The 23,969-nt window shown below is 45.8% G+C and overlaps 1 protein-coding gene across 1 annotated transcript in view; it reads left to right on the top strand.

Annotated features, from left to right (window-relative positions):
* tmem182a (transmembrane protein 182a) overlaps positions 1-14,794 on the top strand; it is a 66,590-nt gene extending 51,796 nt beyond the window's left edge. Inside the window, exon 5 of the mRNA XM_078545601.1 lies at positions 13,612-14,794. Coding sequence (XP_078401727.1) covers positions 13,612-13,838 — 227 coding nt within the window. The 3' untranslated portion in view covers positions 13,839-14,794. The remainder of the gene's footprint in view (positions 1-13,611) is intronic.
* Positions 14,795-23,969: the final 9,175 nt, after the last annotated feature.

The raw sequence follows: 23,969 nt of genomic DNA, 5'->3' as shown, positions 1-23,969 counted from the left end.
TCTTCATTATAATTACAAAATCTGGGCCAAGTAAATTGTATATGTAAATAATACATTTATTAATGTAACTCATTTTCTTTACCACTAAAGATGAATGATAACCATTGTAAAGCTACGCATATTCCTTATTAGATTTTTTTTTCTAAATGTGTGCTCTCATTATGGAGGCTTTGGGCATGCACATATGGAAATTGCAGGAATCTTCACCATGATTAAAATAAAAGAAAGAAGAATTAAGGGGAGAGACCTGCATTTGTGCATACGGATTCCTTACAGGTGGGGCTCCAAGTCAGGTGTATATTTGGAAAACAGAGTTAATCATTAATTGGTAAAATATAAGAGGAGTTGCCAATTCAGGAAATTCAGGATTCTCCCACACATTGTGGAGTTTTAATTCTACTGTTTGTCTGTGATGTCACTGACAGGAAATTGGTCAATGAAGTCTGCAAGAACAAGAGGTCCATGCCAGAGGTTGGGAGTGTGGGTGGCACCCACACCCCAATTGGTGGTGGTGCGGGGTGGAATCGATCAGGGGGTGGTCGACTGAAGAGGGGGGAGGGGTGGTCAATCAGGGCGGGGAAGGAGGTCGCTGATAGAGGGAGTATTGCATATTTTCTGGCCTCAGTTAAAACTGGCAATGGGTCTGTTGCAGGCGGGTTTGGGACAGGAAATAGATTTCGCAGACTTTAACCCTTCATCTAACCTAACCCGCTTGTTGTTTTGGGTTAAATGTTCTTCATAGTTGTGGTTGTGTGCATGATATTAATTGATTAGAGTATCTTACAGCTACAAAATTCATACAGTTATTGAAGAGGAGACAATGGTGTAGTGGTAATGTCACTGGACTAGCAATCCCAAGGCCCAGGCTAATGCTTTGGGGTCACAGGTTCAGATCCTACCATGGCAGCTGGTGGAATTTAAGTTAAATTAATTAATCTTGAATTGGAAGCTAGTCTAATGGTGACCATGAAACAATTGTTGTTTAAAAACCCATCTGGTTCACTAATGCCCTTTAGGGAAGAAAATCTGCTATTTTTACTTGTTCTGGCCTACATGTGACTCCAGACCGGTTGACTCTTAACTGCCCTGCGAAATGGCGTAGCAAGCTACTGAGTTCGATCAAATCGCTACGAAGTCTAAAAGGAAGAAAACTGGACGGACCACCTAGCAACAACCTAGGCATCAGAAATGACAATGGCACACCCAGCCCGTGGAGCTTGCAAAGTCATCCTTGCTTGCGCCATAATTGGGAGAGCTGTCTCACACAACAACAGCCTGACATAGTTATACTTTGGAAATCATACCTTCCAGACAATGTCCCAGATACCACCATGACCATCCCTGAGGTGGGAGCAGAGTGCTATACAGTTGGGAGGGTGTTGCCCTCGAGTCCATAAAGTCTCATAGCATCGGGTCAATCATGGGCAGGGAAACCTCCTGCTGATTACCACCTACCACCCTCTGTCCAGCTGATGAATCAGTGCTCCTCCATTGAGCATCATTTGAAAGAAGCACTGAAGGTGGCAAGGGCACAGAATGCACTCAAGGTGGGGGACCTCTATGTCTATCACCAAGAGTGGCTTGTTAGCATCACTACTGACTGAACTGGCCGAGTCCTAAAGGACATAGCTGCCAGACTGGGTCTACAGCAGGTAGTGAAAGAACCAACAAGAGGGAAAAACCTATGATACTCATCCTCACCAGTCTACCTGTCGCAAATGCAACTGTACATGACAGTATTGATGGGTGTGACAATCACACTGATCTTGTGGAGACAAAGTCTGGTCTTCATATTGAGGATACCCTCCATTGTGTTGTGTGTGGTACTACCACTGTGCAAAAGGGGATAGATTTTGAACAGATCTAGCAACTCAAAACCATGGGCATCCATGAGGTGCTGTGGGTCATCAGCAGCAGAATTGTATACAACCACAATTCTACCATTACCAGCAAGCCGGGGGATCGACCCTGGTTCAATGAAGAGTGCAGGAAGACATGCCAGGAGCAGCACCAGACATACCAAAAAATGGGGTGTCAATCTGGTGAAGTTACAACACAGGACTGCTTGCATGTCAAACAGCAAATGCAATATGCGATAGAGCTAAGCAATTGCACAATCAACGGATCAGATCTAAGCTCTGCAATGCTGCCACATCCAGTCGTGAATGGTGGTAGGCAATTAAGGTAGATTCCTTCATAAATACCACTGTGGGCGTACCTACACCACATGGCCTGCAGTGGTTCAAGAAGGCAGCTCACCACCACCTTCCCAAGGGTATTTAGGGATGGGCAATAAATGCGGGCCTAGCCAGCGACACCCACATTCCATGAATGAATAAAAAAAAGTATTTGATTATAAATGCTTCCAAAATGATGGAATTTTATTTTAAATGGTACAACAACAGAAGCTGCAGTTACAGTACAAGAAATGTTTGACACACATCCAAGCCACATATTGCCAAGTTCCCATGCCAAATTTAGGTCAAAATGCAGCAGCTGCTCAAACATGCTGATGACTAGGACAAGGATTTTTTTTGATCTAGCTGTAAGACAAAGATCGAATTGCACTGGAGATGAGTTGTATATTGAAAGCCTTCAGTAAATTCTCCAACAACTTCATGGACATGAACCAGAAATAATTGATTAAAGTCAACCACCTCCCACATACACTGACAGAGTTTAAAGTTCAATAAAGACAAAAGCCTGGGGGGTAAAATTGCCATTGGCATTGAAGTTTGAATTGATTATTGTGGTTTAAGTCTCAGTGCTGATTGTTTTTTACATCATGTGGTCTCAGTTGGGATAAACTCAATTCAGTTTTGAACCATACTGCCAGATGGAAGACTTCACGGAGTTATTGAGTGGAATTTAGTGCCCTCACCCAACACCCTCCCGACCGGAGGCAGATTCAGAAGCAGGGGGTTGTGTGATTTGGCAGGAAGGTGCACCGGGAGATCCTGCCACATTCTCACCTCCCTTTAATTAAGCCCTGGGCAGGAAGGCTTGAGGACAGCCTTCCCAACTGGAGGCCAATTAAAGCCCTATGTGACCACTTAAGGGCCTCATCCTGCTGCTGCTGGTATTTAACCAGTGGTGGGCAGGGGCCAAGCCAGGCAGGCTACCACCAGGAAAACCCTGGCAGGTAGGCCTAAGGCCTGGTGGGGGGGAGTTGTACCTCCTTGGCAGACACTCAGTGCCTGATAGAAACGCTCACAGGTGGGAACAAAGCGACCTGGAGTAAGAACCTCCTCTGCCCTTTAACTCAACCCTTCCCACCCCACCCCTCACCAGGGTGGTCTTATTTGTCCATGGTGAACCCAAACCACTCACCAATTTCCTTGGGCTCCTGTGTTGATCAATGGTTTTGGCCGCATTGCAGTTTTGGCAGAGGCCACCGCTCTCTGGAGAACTATTGGCCACTGATTGGCTGGCAGCTCTCAGAGATGTGACATCTGCTCCACACCAGAATTTCCGGGGGAAATTTCCCCTCACAGGAGCTAGGAAACCCAATGGAAAGTGCCCAAGTGGAACTGAACCCCATCGGGCTTCCTGAAATGGCCATGGTGGGGTTGTCCCTGATTTTCCAACTGGTGGATGGTGTCATGATAATGGTTGATTGTGGTAGTGGACTCTAGTATTAGATACTATAAGGTACTCTCTTCTAGAGATGGGGTCACCTGATGTGGGGATTGGAGGCCAGATAGCACATATTGGAACCAGGCTTGATAGAATTCAGTTAGTGCAGATAGGTGTTTATGTTAGGAAAATGTGTTATCAATAAAGTTAGCTCAGCTACAATGTTGACAGCTTGTGTGCATCATTGAAACAAAAAACAAGACATGGTGTCAGAAGTAAACTAAATACAACAGAGGTTCTGAAGCCACCAACAGAGCACAGTTTGGAGGGAAATCTCGCCGAAAACTGGAGGAGGTTCCAGCAGCAATTCGAGCTGTACATCATAGCAATGGGCAGTGATAAAAAAGACCCTCAGGGACAGTCTTCCATCTTTCTGCACGTAGCAGGGGAAGCAGTCCTAGAAGTCCATAGCACATTCATGTTTGAAAGTGATGAGAAACAAAATGACTTGAAAGACATAATGGAAAAATTTGAAATCTGCAGCCCTAAGAAAAACATCACGTATGGTTTTTTATATGCATGCAAGGCAGTGACAACATTAGTCAGTATGTAACTGAGCTTAGAAAATGAGCTAAATCATATGAATTTGGAGAGCTTGAAGAATCACTCATCTGAGATAGAATAATTTGCGGGATCGCAAATGGCTGTCTGAGGGAAGTTGATCTCACGCTGGAAAAAGCAATAAATATCTGCAGAGCAGCAGAGACAATGAAATGCAAGATTAAACAGATGACAGAAGATAATAAGCCACATATAGGCAGTTAGATACAGTTAAACAGAAACAGCCCTGGGAAAGAACAAATAGACAACGTGAAGGTAAAAAGAACAAAACTGCCATTAAAACATGTAAATGCAGCCGATGCGGGACAGAGCATTTACCACGTAGTTATCCAGCCCACGGTAATCAGTGTAATAAAAATGATAAACTAAACCACTTCGCTAAGATGTGTAAATTGAAAGTGCACACGATTGCAGATGATGACACAGACACTGAAACTGAACTTTTCATTAGTGCAGTAACAACAAATTCCAAAGAAGATAAATGGAAGGTTAATTTAAAAATTGCTAACATGATGGCGAATTTCAAGCTTGAGACAGGTGCACAAGCAAATGTCATTCTCATAAGCCTGATGTAAGATAAGCAAAGAAAAACAGTTAACTAAAACAAAAATGAAGCTGTCCACTTATACAGGTAAAAAAAATTGCAGTAGAAGGCAAGTGCACACTTATAGTGAACTACAAAAATCAGTCTCAAGCACTTCCATTCATAGTGGTGAAAACTGATGCAAAACACATTCTTGGAATCAAAGCTTGTGAAAATCTGAAACTAATTAAGAGAATAATGACTGTCACCACTGATGACATCCAGGGGATTGGCTGCCTAAAAGGAGAACACACCATCAAGATTGACGAAACCGTGACACCCATAATACAACTGCCCAGGAAAATACCAGTAATGCTGAGAGATCGACTGAAAGCAGAGTTGAACAGAATGGAGAAACTTCACATCATCAAGAAAATTGAAGAACTGACAAAGTGGGTTGATCCAATTGTAATTGTAGAAAAGTCAGATGGGAACCTGCAAGTCTGTCTGGATCCCAGTGATCTAAACCAGTACAAAGAGGGCTTTACCAGCTGCCTACAGTAGAAGATATCATGTGTAAGCTAGCTGATGCTAAATACTATTCAGCCTTGGATGCGAGTTCAGACTTCTGGCAGGTCAAGCTGGATGAATGCAGCTCCCATCTCTGTACCTTCAACACACCATATGGGTGATACAAGTTTTTAGGCTTACCTTTTGGTATTAATTCAGCTTCGGAGGTGTTCCACAGAACAGTGAAGCAGCCGTTTGAAGGGTTAGAGGGCGTGGAAACCTATATCAATTATGTGCTCACAAGAAGAACACGACCACAGACTGAGGCAGGTGCTGGCCAGAGCAAGAGAAAGGGACTTCAAGCTGAAGAAGGAAAAGTGCAAAATAGGTCTTCATGAAATCAAGTACTTGGGACATGTGCTGACAAGTGAGGGACTGAAGCTGGACCCAAGTAAAATCAAAGCAGTCGTGAACATGCCACCCCCAGAATGGAAGGGAGACTGGGAGAGGTTTTTGAGAGTAGTGACTTATCTTGGGAAATTCATTCCAAACATGTCAGATCTGATAGCAACTCTCAGAGAACTTCTACAAAATAATGTGGAATGGCGGTAAAGTCACCAGGAAGCTTTGACCAGTCTGAAGGAAAGACTGACCCAGGCACCACTGTTAAAGTATTACGATGTCAGTCAGCCAGTCAAGATCTCAGTGGACGCTTCAAATACTGGCCTGGGAGCTGTCCTCTTGCAAAATGAGGCACCAGAGGCATACGTTTCAAAGGCAATGACTGAATCACAGCAGTGGTATGCCCAAATAGAGAAAGAAATGTTAGCAATTGTGTTTGGCCCAGAATGCTTCCATCAATTTGTCTACGGCAAAGACGTATTGGTAGAGTCTGATCATAAGCCTTTGGGAGCCATACTTAAAAAGCCCCTGAACTGTGGACCACCAAGAACCCAAAGGTTACTAATGTGCCTGCAGAAGTACCAGGACAGAGTTAAATACAAATCGGGCAAGGGAATGTCCATCGCAGTCACTCTGTCACAAGCATACCTACCCATCACGGAGGTAGAGGATAAAGAAACAGAAGCACAGGTTCACATGCTGACAAATAACTTACCTGTGGCTGTAACCAAACTGGATGAAATCAGGGAAGCAATCAAGAACGACGCCACCTTGAGAAAACTGCAGCAGATTGTGCAAATTGGCTGGCCCACACATCAGAGCGGAGCCCCTTCTGCTGTACAAGAATACTGGAACTTTCGTGAGGAATGTCATGTAGCAGAAGGAATACTTTTCAAGGGAGAAAAGATCATAATTCCTGCAACACTGAGGAAAGGAATGCTGCAGCGCATACAATGAAAGTCACCTCGGCATAGAAATATGCAGGAGAAGAGCTCGAGATGTAATGTATTGGCCTGGAATGGGAGCACAAATCGGTGAAATGGTGAATGCGTGTGTAGCATGCCAAAAGTACAGTAAATCACAACAAAAATAACCACTTCAAACATATAGGGCTGAATTTTGCCATCGGTGAGCAGGGGGCGGGGCCCGCTCGCCGGCGCGCAAAATAACGCGCGATGACATCGGGAGGAACCCCCGACATCATCCCGCCCCATTTAAATCTTCAGGAAGGTGGGGGCACAGCAAAATCAGCTGCGGACCCGCCGACCTGTCAATGGCCAATTGAGGCTATTGACAGGATAATTAAAACAATTAAAGGACCTGCCTGTCCAACCTTAAGGTTGGTGGGCAGGCCAGGAGCCCCGGCGGGCTTCTGAAAAAACATGAAACCTCATCCACCGGCGGGATGAGGTTTCATGTAGGGTTTAAAAAAGTTTATTAAAGTTTCAGTGAAATTTATTAACATGTCCCATCTCGTGTGACATTGTCACATGAGGGGGACATGTTAAGAATTTTTTTATTTTTCTAATTTTAAAGTTTATACAGCTATTAGCGCTCTCCCTGAGGCAGCACTTACCCTCAGGGAGATGTGCGCTCTTTCGTGCGCATGTGTGAAAGAGCGCACTCTCGCAGTTGGGGAATCCCCCCACCCCTGCCCGCATAGCGCTTCCTGCTGGATGTCACGCTGGGCGGGCCTTAATTGGCTCGCCCACTTAAAATGGCGGCGGGGCCCGCTTCTCCGGCGGGGATCGGCTCCCCACCCGCCGGAGATTGGGTCGGGCCCGCCCACCTGACAGGCAGAAAATTCTGCCCATAGTATTCCAGAGGCCCTGGCAGAAAATTGGAGTGGAGTAAGAGCATCATTGTAATAAATCATTTAAGATCAATATTTTCTCGCCAAAGCTTACCTGAAGTGCTCATCTCAGATAACGGTCCACAATTCTCAGGCACTGAGTTTCACAAATTTGCACAGGACTGGGAGTTTTGTCACACTACGTCATGTCTTAAATATCCACAATTAAACGGGATGGTGCAGACCTTAAAACACCTATTGAAGAAGGCAAAGGCAGATGGAAGAGACCCATTAGAGGGCATTGGATCATCGCCAGCACAGCTGATGGAGAGAAGACTCAGAACTAAGCTTCCAACTGTGCCCTGTTATTTCCACAGCCAGTGAGCTACAGCGTGCAGGACCTGCTCAAACTGAGGCAGCAGAAGCAGAAACAGTACTTTGATCGAGTGCCTGACCCCTGCCTGAACTGAATATGGGAGAGACAGTGAGGATTCAGCATGAAGGGATCTGGAATCCTGCTGTTGTCACAGGAATCACAGGAGAACTAACGTTTTACATAGTGCAGACTCCAAGTGGACAACTCTACAGGAGAAACCGGAAATTCTTACAGAAAACAAATGAAACGCAACCCTGCTCTGAACCAGAAAGAGTAGCTGAGGACCAAAAAGTAGAATGCACCAGTGAAGCAACAGATAACCAGACAAAGCCTGAGAGTCCTGAAAACTATCCAAGGGGTGATAGTGACACAGAGCTGGAGAAGGTCCCTTGTCCTTCAAAATCACTTCTGTCACCACTCAGAACATCCAGGGGAAGAATTGTGAAAAAACCAGAGAAACAGAGATGAGTAAAAGACAAAACAGATGGATCAAAACAGAGTGAGAAAGAATAGACTTGAGACTTTGTGTGCTTGAGTTGTATAAAAGTTTGTTTTTTGAACAAAAGGGAAATATCATGATAGTTGATTATGGTAGTGGACTCCATATTAGAATCTATATGGTACTCTCTACTAGAGATGAGGTCACCAGATCTGGGGATTGAAAGTCAGATAGCACATGTTGGAACCTGTCTTTCCAGAATTCAGTTGGTGCAGATATGTGTTTATGTTAGAAAAATTGTAGCTTAGCTACAATGTCGACAGCCTGTGTGCATCATTGAAACAAAAAAACAAGACAGATGGGCCCCCCCGCCATGACCATTAAATTCTGCCCTGTGTATCTTACATGAAAAAAAATCCATTTAAGGCGAAACATGATGATCATCCTCTCCAATATGGCTGAGAATGATCAGTTCAAATGCACAACAGAGGAAAAGTCAGGCAAGGTCTGAGAAACCAAGAGGGTAAACTCTCTGCCTTTTCAAGTCACTTGCTTCACCTGATTTTACTTTCCATGGGGGAAGTGGAGGAGAGGGTTAAATTGTGCTTTGTAGAAATTGTTTGTACACATGAGTGGTTTACTAAGCCACTTAAGAGTGTATGAAGAGTCAGACATACAGGAATCAATTATGTCCCTCCTTACCCAGCATGAATGCAGTGAGGGAGGAGTTGAGATCAGGCTGAGCCCACTTGCTGACCAGAGGCTACACAATTTATGCCTGATGACATCGCCAATTAAGCAACTTTGAAGTCAGCTGAGGTTCCTGCTGCATGCAAGAAAAGGCCTAATTTAAATCCAAAAGTTACGACCTCGTTACATCAGCAAGACCTCTCCAGAATCATCACCCATTACAGGACTTGTGTGCATGGTATAATAATCTTCCCGCTTTGAAATCAGAGCCCCAGGGTTGAATTGACTGCAGGTGGCCGTAACTCTGACTGGGTCAGAAAGCCAGAGGCAACTCCACATTGGCCCTTTCCAGGAGACTTACTTGATTCTGTGTCCATCAGGCAATTAACTGCCTGGCATTAGGGCTCCCATTCCTTTAAAGGACGAGAGCCTGCCTCCTTGAGAAGCCAGCCAATCGGAGGGCCGGCAGCTCTTCAGTTCCATGAGTGCCACTGGGAGTGGTGGCCAATGCTGGGCCTGCACCCAACCTGGAACAACCTCATGGTCGCTGCCCTGGAACCCAGGCGGGTGAATTCAGGGTCACCAGGGTAAGTCAGGCAGGTCTTGGCAAGGTGGGCAAGGGCATTTCCATGGGGGTTCCTTGCAGCAGGGAGGCTCTCCAAGGGTTTGAGGGCGCCAACAGAACCGTCCTCCAACACTCCTGCCCCAAACCCTTATGGAGGCTGCCAGTTTTTACTGGGCGGTCTCCACACTTACCACCCAGTGACAGCAGGAAGTAGACCATAAATGGCCCTTAGTTGATCACTTAAGGGTCTCAGTTGGCCCCTGGGTGGGGAAGCCACCTTCCAGCTTCCTAGCTGCTGAGATAACTGCATGGCATCGGGCAAGTTAAGGGCACTTCACCCCCTGCCTTCCCTCGTGATCCTATGGTCCCCTCCCCTCCTGCACCCCACTCCTGTGGATCACTTTAAATTCCGCCCTCAGTGTGGAAACTAGTGTTATATAAACACCAGATAGGATTCCCTAAAGGACGTTAGTGAACCAGTTGTCATATACAACATCCTAGCTGCTTTCATAGTTATCTTTTCTGATAGAGCAGACATGGCTATTGAACTCACCATTTGTTATGGTAAAATTTGAAGTCATCGCTACTGGGTTCCTACTCCCGCCCCAAAACCACGATACCGAATCAAATGTTCTGAGAGGAAAAGAGCGAGTGGCTACTGAGTGATAGACCACAAGAATGTCACGAATGGCCTGCAGTGACATAACTGCTGATAAGTGTCACTATCTCTGATGAGGCGCCTCACTCACTCACTCAATATGAAGATTGGAAACTGGCCGTAACCCACATCCTGCTACTATCTGACCATATCTAAGACTGAACTTGCCAAAGCTTGAGCAGAAGAGATAAGATCATTGCAAATATTTCAAATGCCTTAGGTAGTTTATTGTTTGACAGAAGGCTTGAGATTGCTGGTTGTGTGGGGGGTGGTGGGTCATCAGGAGAATGAGCAGGTCGCTCGGCATTCCAGGTAGAGGGCTTGTGGGTTTGGCAGATTGAGGGGTCAGTGAGAAGAAGCCTCAATTGGCAGAAAGTTTGCTTCCGGGAGGTAGGGGGAGCACTCCTACTCCTCCTAGATCACAATCAAGAGCAAAGAACCTTCTGCAGCCAGCAGCTTCTTTCGCTTTTTAGCTACCAGACTTCCTGAACCTTGAGAAACTCAGCCGGTAACTGTTAAGCTTATATCAGGCTCCAAACTGTATAGTGAGAGCCTAATTTAAATATAATAATGAAGTGTCGTGCACCTTGAGAGCAGGACAGAGAATGCCATGCAACCTGCAACTGTAAAAATGTCAGAATCATATGCGGTGGTGTAAGGTGACATTTTGCAATCTTAATTTTTAATTGCCTCTATGACCATCAGTGTATGATTAATATTCACCCTCTGGTGGCCACTGTTTCACATCGTTTACCAAAAGCTGATCTAATGTGAATTTATTTAAGGGTTTAATATTGCCATCTACAGACCATATAGTTCACTGCACATATAAATAATGTGTAGAAGTTCCCCAACAACAGTGAAAGAACAAGATTATATTCTGTTGCCTGAACGTTTCCCGCGTAGGGCGGGCTTGGTGGGAACGGGCAGGGGTGGTCACGGAGCCGTCCGCTGCCCGCGATTGGCTCCGCAGCACCATTTTACGTGGGTAGGCCAATTAAGGCCTGCCCAGAGTAATACACGAGCGGTAACGCTCAACGCTACCTGCGCAGGTTGGGGAAGAAGAGAGTCAGGGCCAGCGCACTTTCATGCATGTACGCGAAAGAGTGCTTCAATCTCCCTGAGGCACAGAGCTGCCTCAGGGAGATTGAAGCGCTTTTGAAAATAATAAGTAGAATCACTAAAAATTTTATGAAACATGTCCCATCATGTGACTGTCACATGAGATGGGACATGTTTTTATTTTTCAGGAAAACTTCTTATTTAATTTGTAAAAGCTTTAGGAAACCTCACCCCGCTCGTGGATGAGGTTTCCTAAAAAACACAAAGACCGCTTGGCCTTTTCGCCTGCCCACCAACTGTAAGGTTGGACGGGCAGTGTAAACTTGACATTAATTAATTCGTTAATGGCCTTAATAGGCCTATAAATTATCGGCGTGCGCACAGCCGACTTCGGCACACGCCCGCTGAACGAAACATCGCGATGATGTTTGGATGCACGCCCGACGTCATCGCGCGTCATTTTACATGTTGGCATGTTGGGCCCGCCCCTGCATGCCAAATGTAAAATCCTGGCCTATGTCTTTATTTTAGCAAAAACTGCTGAAATAAACTCATTTGACTTAAAGACTTTAGGTAATAGTAAATAAAATCAATTATTATTAAATTACTCTCAATTTCCTCCTTCTTCAATATCCAAGCTTTATTCCAATGCTCTCCTGGCCAACATTCCCCTACAAACCTCCATAAACTTGAGCTCATCCAAATTACTGCTGCCCATATCCTAACTTACACCATCCCATTTGCCCATTACCCCTGTGCTCGCTGACCAAAAAGCATAGGAACATAGGAGCAAGAGTAGGCCATTCGGTCCCTCGAGCCTGCTCCACCATTCAATTCGGTCATGACTGATCTATTACTTTAATGCCATTTTCCCACACTATGCCTATAGCCGTTGAGATCTTTAATATCTAGAAATCTATTAATCTCTGTCTTGAACATACTCAATGACTGAGCCTGCACAGCCCTCTGGGGTAGAGAATTCCAAAGATTCACCAACATCTGATCAAAGAAATTCCACTTCGTCTCAGTTCTAAATGGCCTATCTCTTATTCTGAGACTGTGGTCCTGGTTCTAGACTCCCCAAACACAGATACATCCTTCCAGCATCTGTCAAGCCCTGTAAGAATTTTGTACACTTCAATGAGATCACCCCTCATTTTTCTAGAGAAAACAGGCCATCCCAGGAATCAATCTGGTGAACCTTTGTTGCACTCTCTCTATGGTAAGTATATCCTTCCTTATGTAAGGAGACCAAACTGTACACAATACTCCAGATGTGGTCTCACCAAGGCTCTATACAACTGCAGCAAGATTTCCTTACTCCTGTACTCAAATCCTCTTGCAGTAAAGGCTAACATACCATTTGCCTTCTTAATTGTTTGTTGAACCTGCACGTTCACTTTCAGGGATTTATGAACAAGGACACTCGGGTCCCTTTTGTCACCAACACTTCCCAGCCTCTCACCATTTAAGAAATACTTTCATTTCCGTTTTTACTACCAAAGTAGATAACTTCACCTTTGTCTACATTATATTCCATTAAATTAGCCACTGGTCTGGCAACACCTCAAATTTAAAATTCTCGTCCTTGTTTTCAAATCCCTCCATGGCCTCACCCCTTTCACCTCTGTAACTCCCTTTCAGCCCTACAAATCTCCAAGATGCCTGTTCTCCTTCAACACTGACCTCCTGCACATCCCTGCTTTCCATCATGTCACTATTGGTGGACATACCTTAAGTTTTGGAATTCCCTCTGCAAATATCTCTATCACTCCATCTCCCTTTAAGATACTAATTGAAACCACCTCCGATCAAGCTTTAGGCTACCTGCCTTAACATATCATTATATTATTCTATATCAAATTCAGGCATGTCTGATCTTTTGCAATTGCTGGGAAGTATCCCCAATGGCCCCTGGCTGCAGCCTTCTGTTAATGGTATTCTCTGGTTAGCCTTGCAATCTGTTTGGCTGCTGGGCAGGAAACAGCATTAAGAAATAATAATATGGCCCTGTCGTTTGATTCACAACCCTGGAATTTCCAAGTTCATCCCCCACTCCCTCGCTGTCTCTCATAAATATTGGGACCTAGGTGTTTTCCTTTTAAAAGTAGTAATAATAACATCACATTGCCCGTTTCCTACAATTTTACGCTGTATTCACTGTTTCCCTTTGGGGTAAAATAGTTTAGTCTGAAATATAACATCAACTAATTTTCATTAAAATCTTCAGCTCTCTTGGAAATGGAGGAGAATGCAGAGCAATCAATTGTCCTGAGCTGGTGATGGTAACAGGGTAGAGTGAACACAGAGCAAGTAATGTTTTAAAATATAACATTAGAAAATAAATGATGTTTAAAATGTTGTTTTGATTGATCTTTTTCTTTTTTGCCTTCCCAGGTATTATATTTACAGTACTTGTTGTTATGTATGTCATCTGGATCGAAACAGTTATTGATATTCAAGCGTACATTCAGAAGCAAAGAACCCAGCTCTGTCCTGATTTTGCACTAAACGTTCAGTATGGATGGTCTTTCATAGTTGCACCTATTGGGATATTCTTCTCGTTGTTCTCAGGCTTGCTGTTCCTCCTCGCAGGCCACACCATTCACATTCATTATGATTAAAAGCCAACTTTTGGTTTGCTTTAAATAAGTAGAAATCAATGCTTTTGATGTAAACAGTTTGACAAATATGCACATTGGAAATGAAAGTTCATTCATCTAATGTTTGTATTTCCAAACAGTATTTTGGTTATTTTCTTCATATAGTGTATAGCTTTTGTCCTGTTAATTATTTGGAAGTATGCCTAAAAGTGAAATTGTTGTTTGATTAAAAATCAAAAATAACCACAAACCAAATGTTTTAAAGTCTTGCAGTGTTAGGTTTTAACTTGTAATAATTATCCCATCCAACCTGATGCATAAAGAGACAGCATTGTTTTGCTTAGCAATTTTTAATGTATGTACTGCTGCTACCCTAAGGAATTATTTTTTTCTTGATTTCTCCTAACAAATAAAATGCAATAACTGCAATAGTTTAAAGAGCTCAGGAAATTTAGGGGTGAGATTCAGAGTGTTGATATTGTTTTTAATGTCTAATGATACCAGGAACAATGTTGGTGTGCAGATTGAACCAGTTACCCATTGGTTGTGGAGTTTACCAATAATCAATATCGGTTTGTGATGTTGGTAATTAAATTATGAATCAGCCATGAAAGCACCAATTAAACTCATTGACTGATGCCAAATGAAATTAAGTGGGCGGTGTTTCACATTTTGATCACTTAATCCTTTTATGTAGGTGTTACCTACACGTAAACCCAAAACTGATGTTTGTGGAATAAACCAATTGCTAAATTTAGCAAGACGACAGAGCAATGAACTTTTTGTTGTTTGGTTGACTTGGAGGTTCGAATGGGCAATTGCCACATTTCAAAGCAAAGGGAATTTCCTGTGCCAAGGCAAGAAATATCAAAGTACAGATCATACATGCAAGCGACCATACAAGTTTGCAATCACAGAAAGCACGACACAGTTTTGTACATGATGATTGTTGGTACAATAAATGTGTCACAGGACAAGTTTGCTGTTTCCTTTTGTTACATTGGCATACATTCTTATTGCTGGAACTTGCTGTTTCCTAGTTAGAAGTTAATATGGAAGAAGAAGCAAAGTGGAGATGGTGAGCAGGATTTTACGGGTGGCTGGATTTCCTTTCCCACTGCCAAAAATATCACCGTAAACCTTGCCCCTGCTCCAGCGGTCTGTGCTGCAGCCATTTAATGGTCTGCAGAATGCTAATTGGTTTGAGACGAGCCTACTGGTCCATCTGGGGAGGAAGGCCTGCCTCCAAGAGCTGCCGGGCAATCAGATCGGCTGGCAGTTCTCTCCCAGCAGCGTCACTGGGAGTGGTGGCCACAACTGGGACTGCATCCAATCCACAAAGACGAGCCAGGAGCTGGATGACAGGTAAGTTGGGGTGGCAGGGTAACGATAGGAGGCCCCTGGGTAGGGTGTGGTGGGAGGGCCGGGATGCACAGGCCAGGGGGCAATAGAAACCCAGGGAAGGGGACAGACATTTGTATGGGGGCCTCTGATCGGAAAAGGGTGCTGAGAAAGAAGCATCTCTCCCTCTTCTCTACCCGAGGTCCAAGTAGGCTTCCCATCCATCCTTGACGTCCTGCTGGCCAAAAAATTGCAGCCGGGTGGGAGGGGCTGTTTAAGTAGCCATTAACTAGCCATTTAATTGGCCACAATGACCTCAGTAGGTATGAGGGCAGGAGGCCCGAGTTCTTGCCTGCTGCCCATTAAATTGCGACCAGACCGGTGGTGGGTGGGGCGGCAGCAGGAAAGGCGCCCACGGAATTTTATGGGCTCCCCACTCACAGTGGACCATGAAATTCATAGTGATTGTGACTTTTCCATGACCATGTAATTTGTGAACTTGTGGAACCCATTACTCTGTAGGTCCTTTGTAGGTTCATTCTGGTAACTACTGTTTGGTGATGGTGACTTTTTCAACTAAGCATTTTAGATTATTTGTAAAGATTGGAGGAATGATCAGTACAAGGAATGCCTCAAATTGTCACTGTAAGAACTTACAGACTTCAGGGGAATGCTGCAGATCTCGGTACTGATATTCCTTATCCGAAGTCCTCTTCTTAGACCACTGTTGGTAGTTACCTACTCATAACTGTTAATATTTATTTCAGGAGATACCACTTTACATTCAAAAGTTTAGAGCACTTTTCACTCAAAGTTGACTAAGTTCTCTCCAGAGCTTTCTAGCTCTGACTGCAGGGTTCCTTGAATTTTAAACTCAATATGGACCGGAGCATTTTAGAATAGGCTCCTATGTTGCTAAGTCCTTGAGTCATAGAAGTTTATGTTGCAAGCGCATCTCAGTTGCTCTTTCATGAATTGAAATACAATGATTCATTGGTTCAGGACATTGAATTTGTTTGAGATAGAGAATGATCTCTGTAACTGTTACAAATCTAGGATATATTTTACCATGCCAAGACTGCTAATAGAGGATAAAGGTGTTAGATCCTTTGTCCTTATATGCAGGCTAATCACTAAGTTTTGAGGGTGTACATTTTTTTGATCGATACTGATCAGCGTGTGAGTGACTTCTCCTGCATTATGTGGTTGGATTCTGCATGGGGATGATATTCCATGTGGAGAACAAAAGAGTGAATATTAATAAAGCATCGCTATTTCACTTTTAGTTAACCCAAACAGACCCCCCAACTCCAGGCCTTATTATAATGAGATGATGTCAGAATTTTGAACTCCTTGTGACCCACAACTTGAGATCAAGATTGGCGGAAGGCCAATTTCTTCTTCACTGGTTTCTCACATCCTGAAATTATTTCCTGACTTAAGCAAGATCCATGTGAGTGTAGGAAGTAAGCCAGCCTTGCTCCAGGTTAATTTCTGGCATAAACATTAGGAATCACATGATAAGCAAAATATTTCAGATCTCTTACCTGTTTACAAATGAAAACTCGAGGTGGGATTTTCCAACCTGTTATTGTTGGGCATCATGGCAGGTGTGAGTGGACAATATGGTGGGAAGGCCAAAAATCAGTTTCACGATCTCGTGAAACCAGTTTTCGATTGTCCAATAGGCCCATCAATGGCGAGCCATGTTTCCCACCGCTGCACCTTGGAAACTTCATTGTAATACATCTGCATATCATTATAAGCCTGCTCACCGGAATCATCCCCCCATGCTGGATCATCTGGCCACATCGGCATGATTGCACGGGAATTCGGAGGTGAGTGCACAATAATGTTGTGCAATGCTCGCATGGGTCACCCATTCGACTTCAAGGTTAATGTGCAGGGCATTCAGGCAAGGGCACAGACAAGTTGCTTTTTCCCGACTGGCTGCACTGTGATTGGAGCAAGTTGGGCCGGGGGCAGGGCGGTAGGGCAAAGGCTGTGCTGTGTCTGAGGTGAGTTGGGGGGCAAGGGCTGCACCCTGTCTGAGACGAGCTGTGGGGGGGGGGGAGGGGGCAAGGGCTACACTGCATCTGAGGCAAGTTGTGGGGTCAAGGTCTGCTCTGTGTCTGATGGTAATGCACAAGCACATGTGGGGGTTGAGAGAAATGGGCACGGATTAGGGAAATCTTGTATAAAGTGACCATTCCTCTGCAGCTGAGCTGAGACTGTTCAGACTCAGCCACATTGACATGCTTGGAGTCAGGCCTCTAGTTTATCTGCCCACTCAAGCAATGCAGAGGCCTGAAAGTGCCACCAAATACTCCAGAGCCTTTCACCCCTTGGGCACAGACTGCAAACTAATGAGCATTTTAGTGGACTGTAGAACAGTTGGAAGGGTGGACACGTTGCCCAATCTTCTTGCTAAAGCTGAGCATGGAGCAGTTCATGGTGGAGTCGCTCACAGCCCCTTGCAATGTCATCATTCCAGTTTGGACCAGTCTCCCCCATGGTTCAAGCTAACAGTGCAGCCTTGCAGTGCAGGTTAGGAGAATGCCTGCACCTGAGCTGAGAGCACAGCATGCGGTCCAGTGGACAAAGCTGCCACCAATCGGTCAGGTGGAGTGGAGCAGAGGAAGGTGGGGTTTCAGGCAACCATGCAGTGCACAAAACTCTGGCCATCCAAGTGGTGGCCAGCACTCTCGGGGATGTGTTATGGGGCTTTCAGACTTAACCAATAGAGGTTCTTAGTACACCCATGCTAACCCAATCCTCTCTCTTTTTCATCATGTAGGAGGAGTATATCAGGGTCATGGAGCCTGGTGAACTAGCTGTATGCCTCATGGTGTACAGAGATTAGAGACAAAGGAGAAGAGAGTGGTGGAGGTGCCTGGCTAGTCAGAGGGAGGAGCAGCAACCTCAAGAAGAAAGGGCGGCTGGGGCTCCCACTCACTACGCCAACCACAAGGGCTTAATGTTCAGCTGGTGTGCGACCACCACAAACTCATTGCACGGTTCCCAGGGAGCATCCACAACTCCTACATTCTCAGTAGGCCTCAGATCCCTGACGTCTTCCAGGGTCTAGAGAAGCTGTTGGTTGGCCCCTTAGGGACAAGGGCTCAGAGGACGTGGCTGATGACGCCCTTGCGGTGGCTTCAGAGTGCAGCAGAAAGAAGGGACAAAGCTGTTCATGCTGCAACTCGCACTTTGGTGGAGCAAACCATTGGAAAGTTGAAAATGAGGTTCGGGTGCCTGGACCGGTTGGGTGGAGCCCTGCAATACAGTCCACAGAGGGCGTCATGCATCATCATCACCTGCTGCGCCCTTTACAACCTGGCGCTGCAACGGGGCGAGGAGCTGGCTGAGGAAGAGATGTGGAGTTGGATGTTTCCTCCAATGAGGAGGACGCCGATAGGGATGAGGGTGAGAAGGCCCTTGAAGGCGAGGAATGACGGCAATGAGGTCATCGCACTGGTCAGATGAGGCAAGCACGCTCAGGAGGCCCTCATAGCTGCTAGATTTATGAGGATGATCGTGACATGCAGTGAGGTGACACCATAGATCCTCACATTGCATTTGCGAATGTTTGACTCCTGTCTGGCTGATGGCAGTGCACATACCCTCTGTGATAAGGCTCCTGTCGTGGAGACACAGCAGATACCCATAGTCCCTACATTCCAGGAGGTTGATGACAGCATGCACTGGGGACACTCCACAGATCCTCACATGGCTTATGGCGATATCTGACTCTCGTCCGGCTGACAGCAGATTTCCTTCATTCTGCAAACAGGGTCATATCATGGAGATGCAGCGGGGAAACTTTAACTTCTTTAGCATGAGCTGAAGCCTTCAGGAGCACACTGTCACCGGACACAGATTCTGATGAGACGGGGGGCCGGACCCCAAAGTTGCTGAGAGCACACAGAAAGAATGACGGAACTTTGTGCTGCCAGCCCAGAACATTCTGGCAACAATGATAAACCCCATCGAGGTGCAGGCATGACCGATGTGTCCAGTGACAGTGAAGGTGAATCATCAGTGTGCTGGGAAGGCTGCATGAAGCACAGGGAAGAGACCCTGGACTGAGACAGCTGCCTTTATCTTGTGCAAGAGCCAAGGTTTCACATCTGAGTGACATGAACACTGCTCATCTTAACAAGGAGACATAGGCAAGAAGACATTCTTGGGAGTTTATTTACAATAATGAACATTATGTATAAGTGATTAACACCCATACCCAGGCTGTGCAATGACATCTTCTTAAACTTTCTAACCTTGCCACTACGTTTTGTTTCTCCCCCGACATCCACAGCAGAGATGGAGGCAGCCTGCAGACTGCTACGCCCTGTCTGTGATGATCTTGACAGGCGTCCTCTGGGGGGCTGAGACCTGGAGGGCCCCGGCCTGCTTTCGGAGTTCTGCAATGTGGCAGTGGCACCCTGCTTGTCCTGTGGAGCTGGATTCACAGGGGTCACAGGAAGAGTGTATTTGGATGGGCAGGAGATTCCCAGAGTCACCTGGGCCGGTGGCCCCAGGATGTGCACCTACTGATCCTCCTCCCTATGTGTGCCTGAGCCCCCCTGGCTAACTCCTTGAGGAGAAGTGGAAGCTGGAGTGAGATTGAGTTGTCCTGCACCTCTCTTGCATTGACATTGTTTGAGGACAACTATGGCATCAGCGATGGAGTTCAGTCTGCGCTGTAGTGCAGTAGCAATGTCCTGGATCAAGGTCTTCATGGCAGCTGCCATCCTAGCAGTGTTGACCTCGGTGCGTTGCAATGCTGGCGCTATCACCTCAGCCTGAAGACTGACGGACTTCTCCATCGTGCCTTGCAATCTGAGGAATGCAGCAGGCATCCCTTCCTGATGTTCCCTGGTTTGCCTTTGTAGCTCCAGCAACTGTGACATGGCTGAGAGCAGAGGCTCCTCATCTGACTTGGATTCAGCAGATTTCTGGCCTCCGGCAGTCCTCCAAGTGCTGGGAAGTCTCTGCTGCCGCCTGCTGTGAATCAGACAGTGCGATGTGCTCACCAGATTGTGCCCCCGAGGCTATTCTAAAGCCAGGTCCCACCGCGGTGTGTGTCTCTGCACTGGTGGAGGTTGTGGGTGAGCACTGTGATGGGTCTTCAATGAGAGTGTCATCAGGTACCTCTCAAAGGTGTCTTTGAGGCTTGGGTCGAGGACCTGGGTCTTGGAACCCTTGGCTGTTTCCCAGATGTGCCTGGGAAAGCAAGGAGAGATAATTAGTGCATGGCAGTGGCCTGTGAAACAGGACATATCACTCACAGCATGGTTGTCTGATGGCTGTTGCACTGCTGGACCCTCACTTGGTTGAGCACCTCCAACCTCACCGTCAGCACAGGACTGGTCCAGATTATCGCCGGCCAGCTGGATGACTCCATTTTAAAAGTCCGTGAGGTACTTGATTTCAGGCATCCTCCACCAGTCTGTGACCTCTCCCTTTTGTTAAGTGCCAGCTTGTCCTGCATGAATAGAGATGGAGAGGGCGTAAGCAGGACACCTGCCAGGCTAGATGATAAGTATGCCTGGCATGTGTGGATGGTAAGTGGTGCCATGGGCATGATCCACAAGGCAAATGAAGGTGTGTGTGAGAGAGTAAATTCTGATGTCCCTTGAACTGGCAGTCAGTGAGATCCCTGTGGATGTGTGAGTATGTGAGTTGAGAGTGATGAGATGAGTGACTTATCCTGGTGGAATGGAGGAGAATCATTCATCCTCTTTCTGCACTGAATGGCAGTCCTCATTTGCAGGGCGTTACCGCTGACTACTGCCATCACCACCTCCCATGCAGTGGGTAGAGGACAGCGTGGTGGGCCTTGACTGCATCCAGTAGGTGCTCTAGGGAGGCATCACTAAATTTGGGGGCAGCAGCTTCCTACCCCTTGAAGAATGCTACCTCTTTGTAGGGGCAGCCTTTAAATATGGTGCCCTGTTTACTGGAGGCCTGACATGATGGCAGGGCAGGTGAATCAGAGGATGCCCCGCCAGCGATCCGGCGTTTTTCCCGGGAATGCATGATTACTGAGGCAGGATTCGAAAGATACGGCATGAAAACCCACCTTTGTGGCCAACGGTTAAAATGTCCTTTTTCCCCCACCCGCTACTGCACTTAGTGCAGATCTGGGATGATTCTGCCCTCAGTGCTTTGAAATAGGCTTTTAGGGATGGTTGCAATGCCATACCTTGATGTCTATCAACAGCATTTCTGATTGATGGCCATTCTGTTTCTCACAGGAATTGAAATGTTGTATAGTTAAGGCAGTTAAGAGGTTAAACTCTGATAATGACAGCTTTGCTCTGGATGGTTTGTCAACTTTCATGAAGAAGAGATAACATTGAGCTATACAGGGGAAATTGTAGTTTACTTGAGTTACTTATCCACATTGTACAGTTAATTGTTCCATCAAAAGCCCACATCCTTAAAATCAACCACATTTGGAATTCTGGCATTGTGAGAGTGAATTTTGCCTGGGGTTCTCTCGGTCAGGCCCTGTAATTTTGGTGGATGATTGGTGCAAATGTCCCACATGTGGGAAAACCAGTTTGCACCAACCTCCCTACAAGTTAGAACAGCTCATCAGGAGAAAAGTCCGAAGGGAACTTTCCACAAATGAGTTATTAACCTCACAGGAAAAGTGGGAAGGGCTTCTGCCTTTACCATATCTAATAAAATTATAAAAATGTTTTAACATTCAACCAGTAAAGGAAATATTCCTGCACTGGGGAAAATTAAATTACTCTGGGGAAAATTAAAGAATTTAGAGAACTTACTTCCTTATTTTTAGAATTTACTTACCTAACTTCTCCTAAACGTATCCAATTTTTAACTTTGTCACCTAGATAGTAACCTGCATGAGCACATCACCCATCTTTTATAGTTCTGGCATGATGGTAGTTCTGTTGAAGTCAATGGAAAAAGACTTGATCAGGTTCTATAAAGGGAGGACACTTTGCTCTTCCAGGTTGCCCGCCTGGTAAAATTGAGGATTACCAGAATTGTTTTTTAATCCTTCCACCTGTTCTGCTTGTAGCTACTCCTACAAGAAGATCTGCTGTCATGATATGCCACTTCTCGTCTGTCTTGCACCATCCTCGCATATTCATTGTAGCTCTGTGAAGTCATCCAACTATGCCTAGGTCAACCCCACTTTCTACTTTAAAGGGCAGCTGAATAATCAAGGTACATGTGTACAATATCAGTGTGACTCTATCGCTCTCCATGGCATTGTCTAACACTAAAAGAGACTGTTAGTAATCTTTGCATCCACTTTGATCATGAGCTGTGCTTCCAATTCTTTGTTCCAGTCCTACTCCGGCCCCCTCCCACAACTCTTTCTCCGGTACATCGATGATTACTTCGGTGCTGCTTCATGCTCTCGTCGGGACCTGGAAAAATTTATTAATTTTGCTTCCAATCTCCACCCCTCCATCATCTTCACATGGTCCATCTCTGACACTTCTCTTCCCTTCCTTGACCTCTCTGTCTCAATTTCTGATGATAGACTGTCCACCAATATCCATTACAAGCCTACCGACTCCCACAGCTACCTCGACTACAGCTCCTCACACCCCGCTTCCTGTAAAGACTCCATCCCATTCTCTCAGTTCCTTCGCCTCCGTCGCATCTGTTCTGATGACGCTACCTTCAAAAACAGCTCCTCTGACATGTCCTCCTTCTTCCTTAACCGAGGTTTTCCATCCACGGTCGTTGACAGGGCCCTCAACCGTGTCCGGCCCATATCCCGCGCATCCTCCCTCACGCCTTCTCCTCCTTCCCAGAAACATGATAGGGTCCCCCTTGTCCTCACTTATCACCCCACCAGCCTCCGCATTCAAAGGATCATCCTCCGCCATTTCCGCCAACTCCAGCATGATGTCACCACCAAACACATCTTCCCTTCACCCCCCTTGACGGCATTCCGTAGGGATCGTTCCCTCCGGGACACCCTGGTCCACTCCTCCATCACCCCCTACTCCTCAACCCCCACTTATGGCACCTCCCCATGCCCACGCAGAAGATGCAACACCTGCCCCTTCACTTCCTCTCTCCTCACCGTCCAAGGGCCCAAACACTCCTTTCAAGTGAAGCAGCATTTCACTTGCATTTCCCCTAACTTAGTCTACTGCATTCGTTGCTCCCAATGCGGTCTCCTCTACATTGGAGAGACCAAACGCAAACTGGGCGACCGTTTTGCGGAACACCTGCGGTCTGTCCGCAAGAAAGACCCAAACCTCCCTGTTGCTTGCCATTTTAACACTCCACCCTGTTCTCTTGCCCACATGTCTGTCCTTGGCTTGCTGCATTGTTCCAGTGAAGCCCAACGCAAACTGGAGGAACAGCACCTCATCTTCCGACTAGGCACTTTACAGCCTTCTGGGCTGAATATTGAATTCAACAACTTTAGATCTTAAACTCCCCCTCCCCCCATCCCCACCCCGTTTCTTTTCCCCCCCCCACCCGCCTTTTTTTTCAATAATTTATATAGATTCTTCTTTCCCCACCTATTTCCATTATTTTTAAATCTAAAACTAAAACCTTTAGTCTTTCCACCCCACCCCCACTAGAGCTGTACTTTGAATATCCTGTCTTGCATTCTTAATTAGCACTTTTCTCAGACAAAGACCACCACCTTCAACACCTCTTTGACCCTTTTGTCTCTGACATCTTTTGATTATCTGCTCACACCACACCCTCAATGTGTCTCTTCCCCCCCACCCACCTTAAACCAATTTATATTTCTCCCTTGTTGAAACTATGCTTCAGTTCTGCTGAAGGGCCATGAGGGCT

This window comes from Cetorhinus maximus, chromosome 7 (assembly GCF_964194155.1).
Source record: "Cetorhinus maximus chromosome 7, sCetMax3.hap1.1, whole genome shotgun sequence".
In the NCBI taxonomy this organism is placed as follows: Eukaryota; Metazoa; Chordata; class Chondrichthyes; order Lamniformes; family Cetorhinidae; genus Cetorhinus; species Cetorhinus maximus.
The sequence above is the reverse complement of the archived record's forward strand: the minus strand, read 5'-3'. Positions and strand labels throughout refer to the sequence as shown.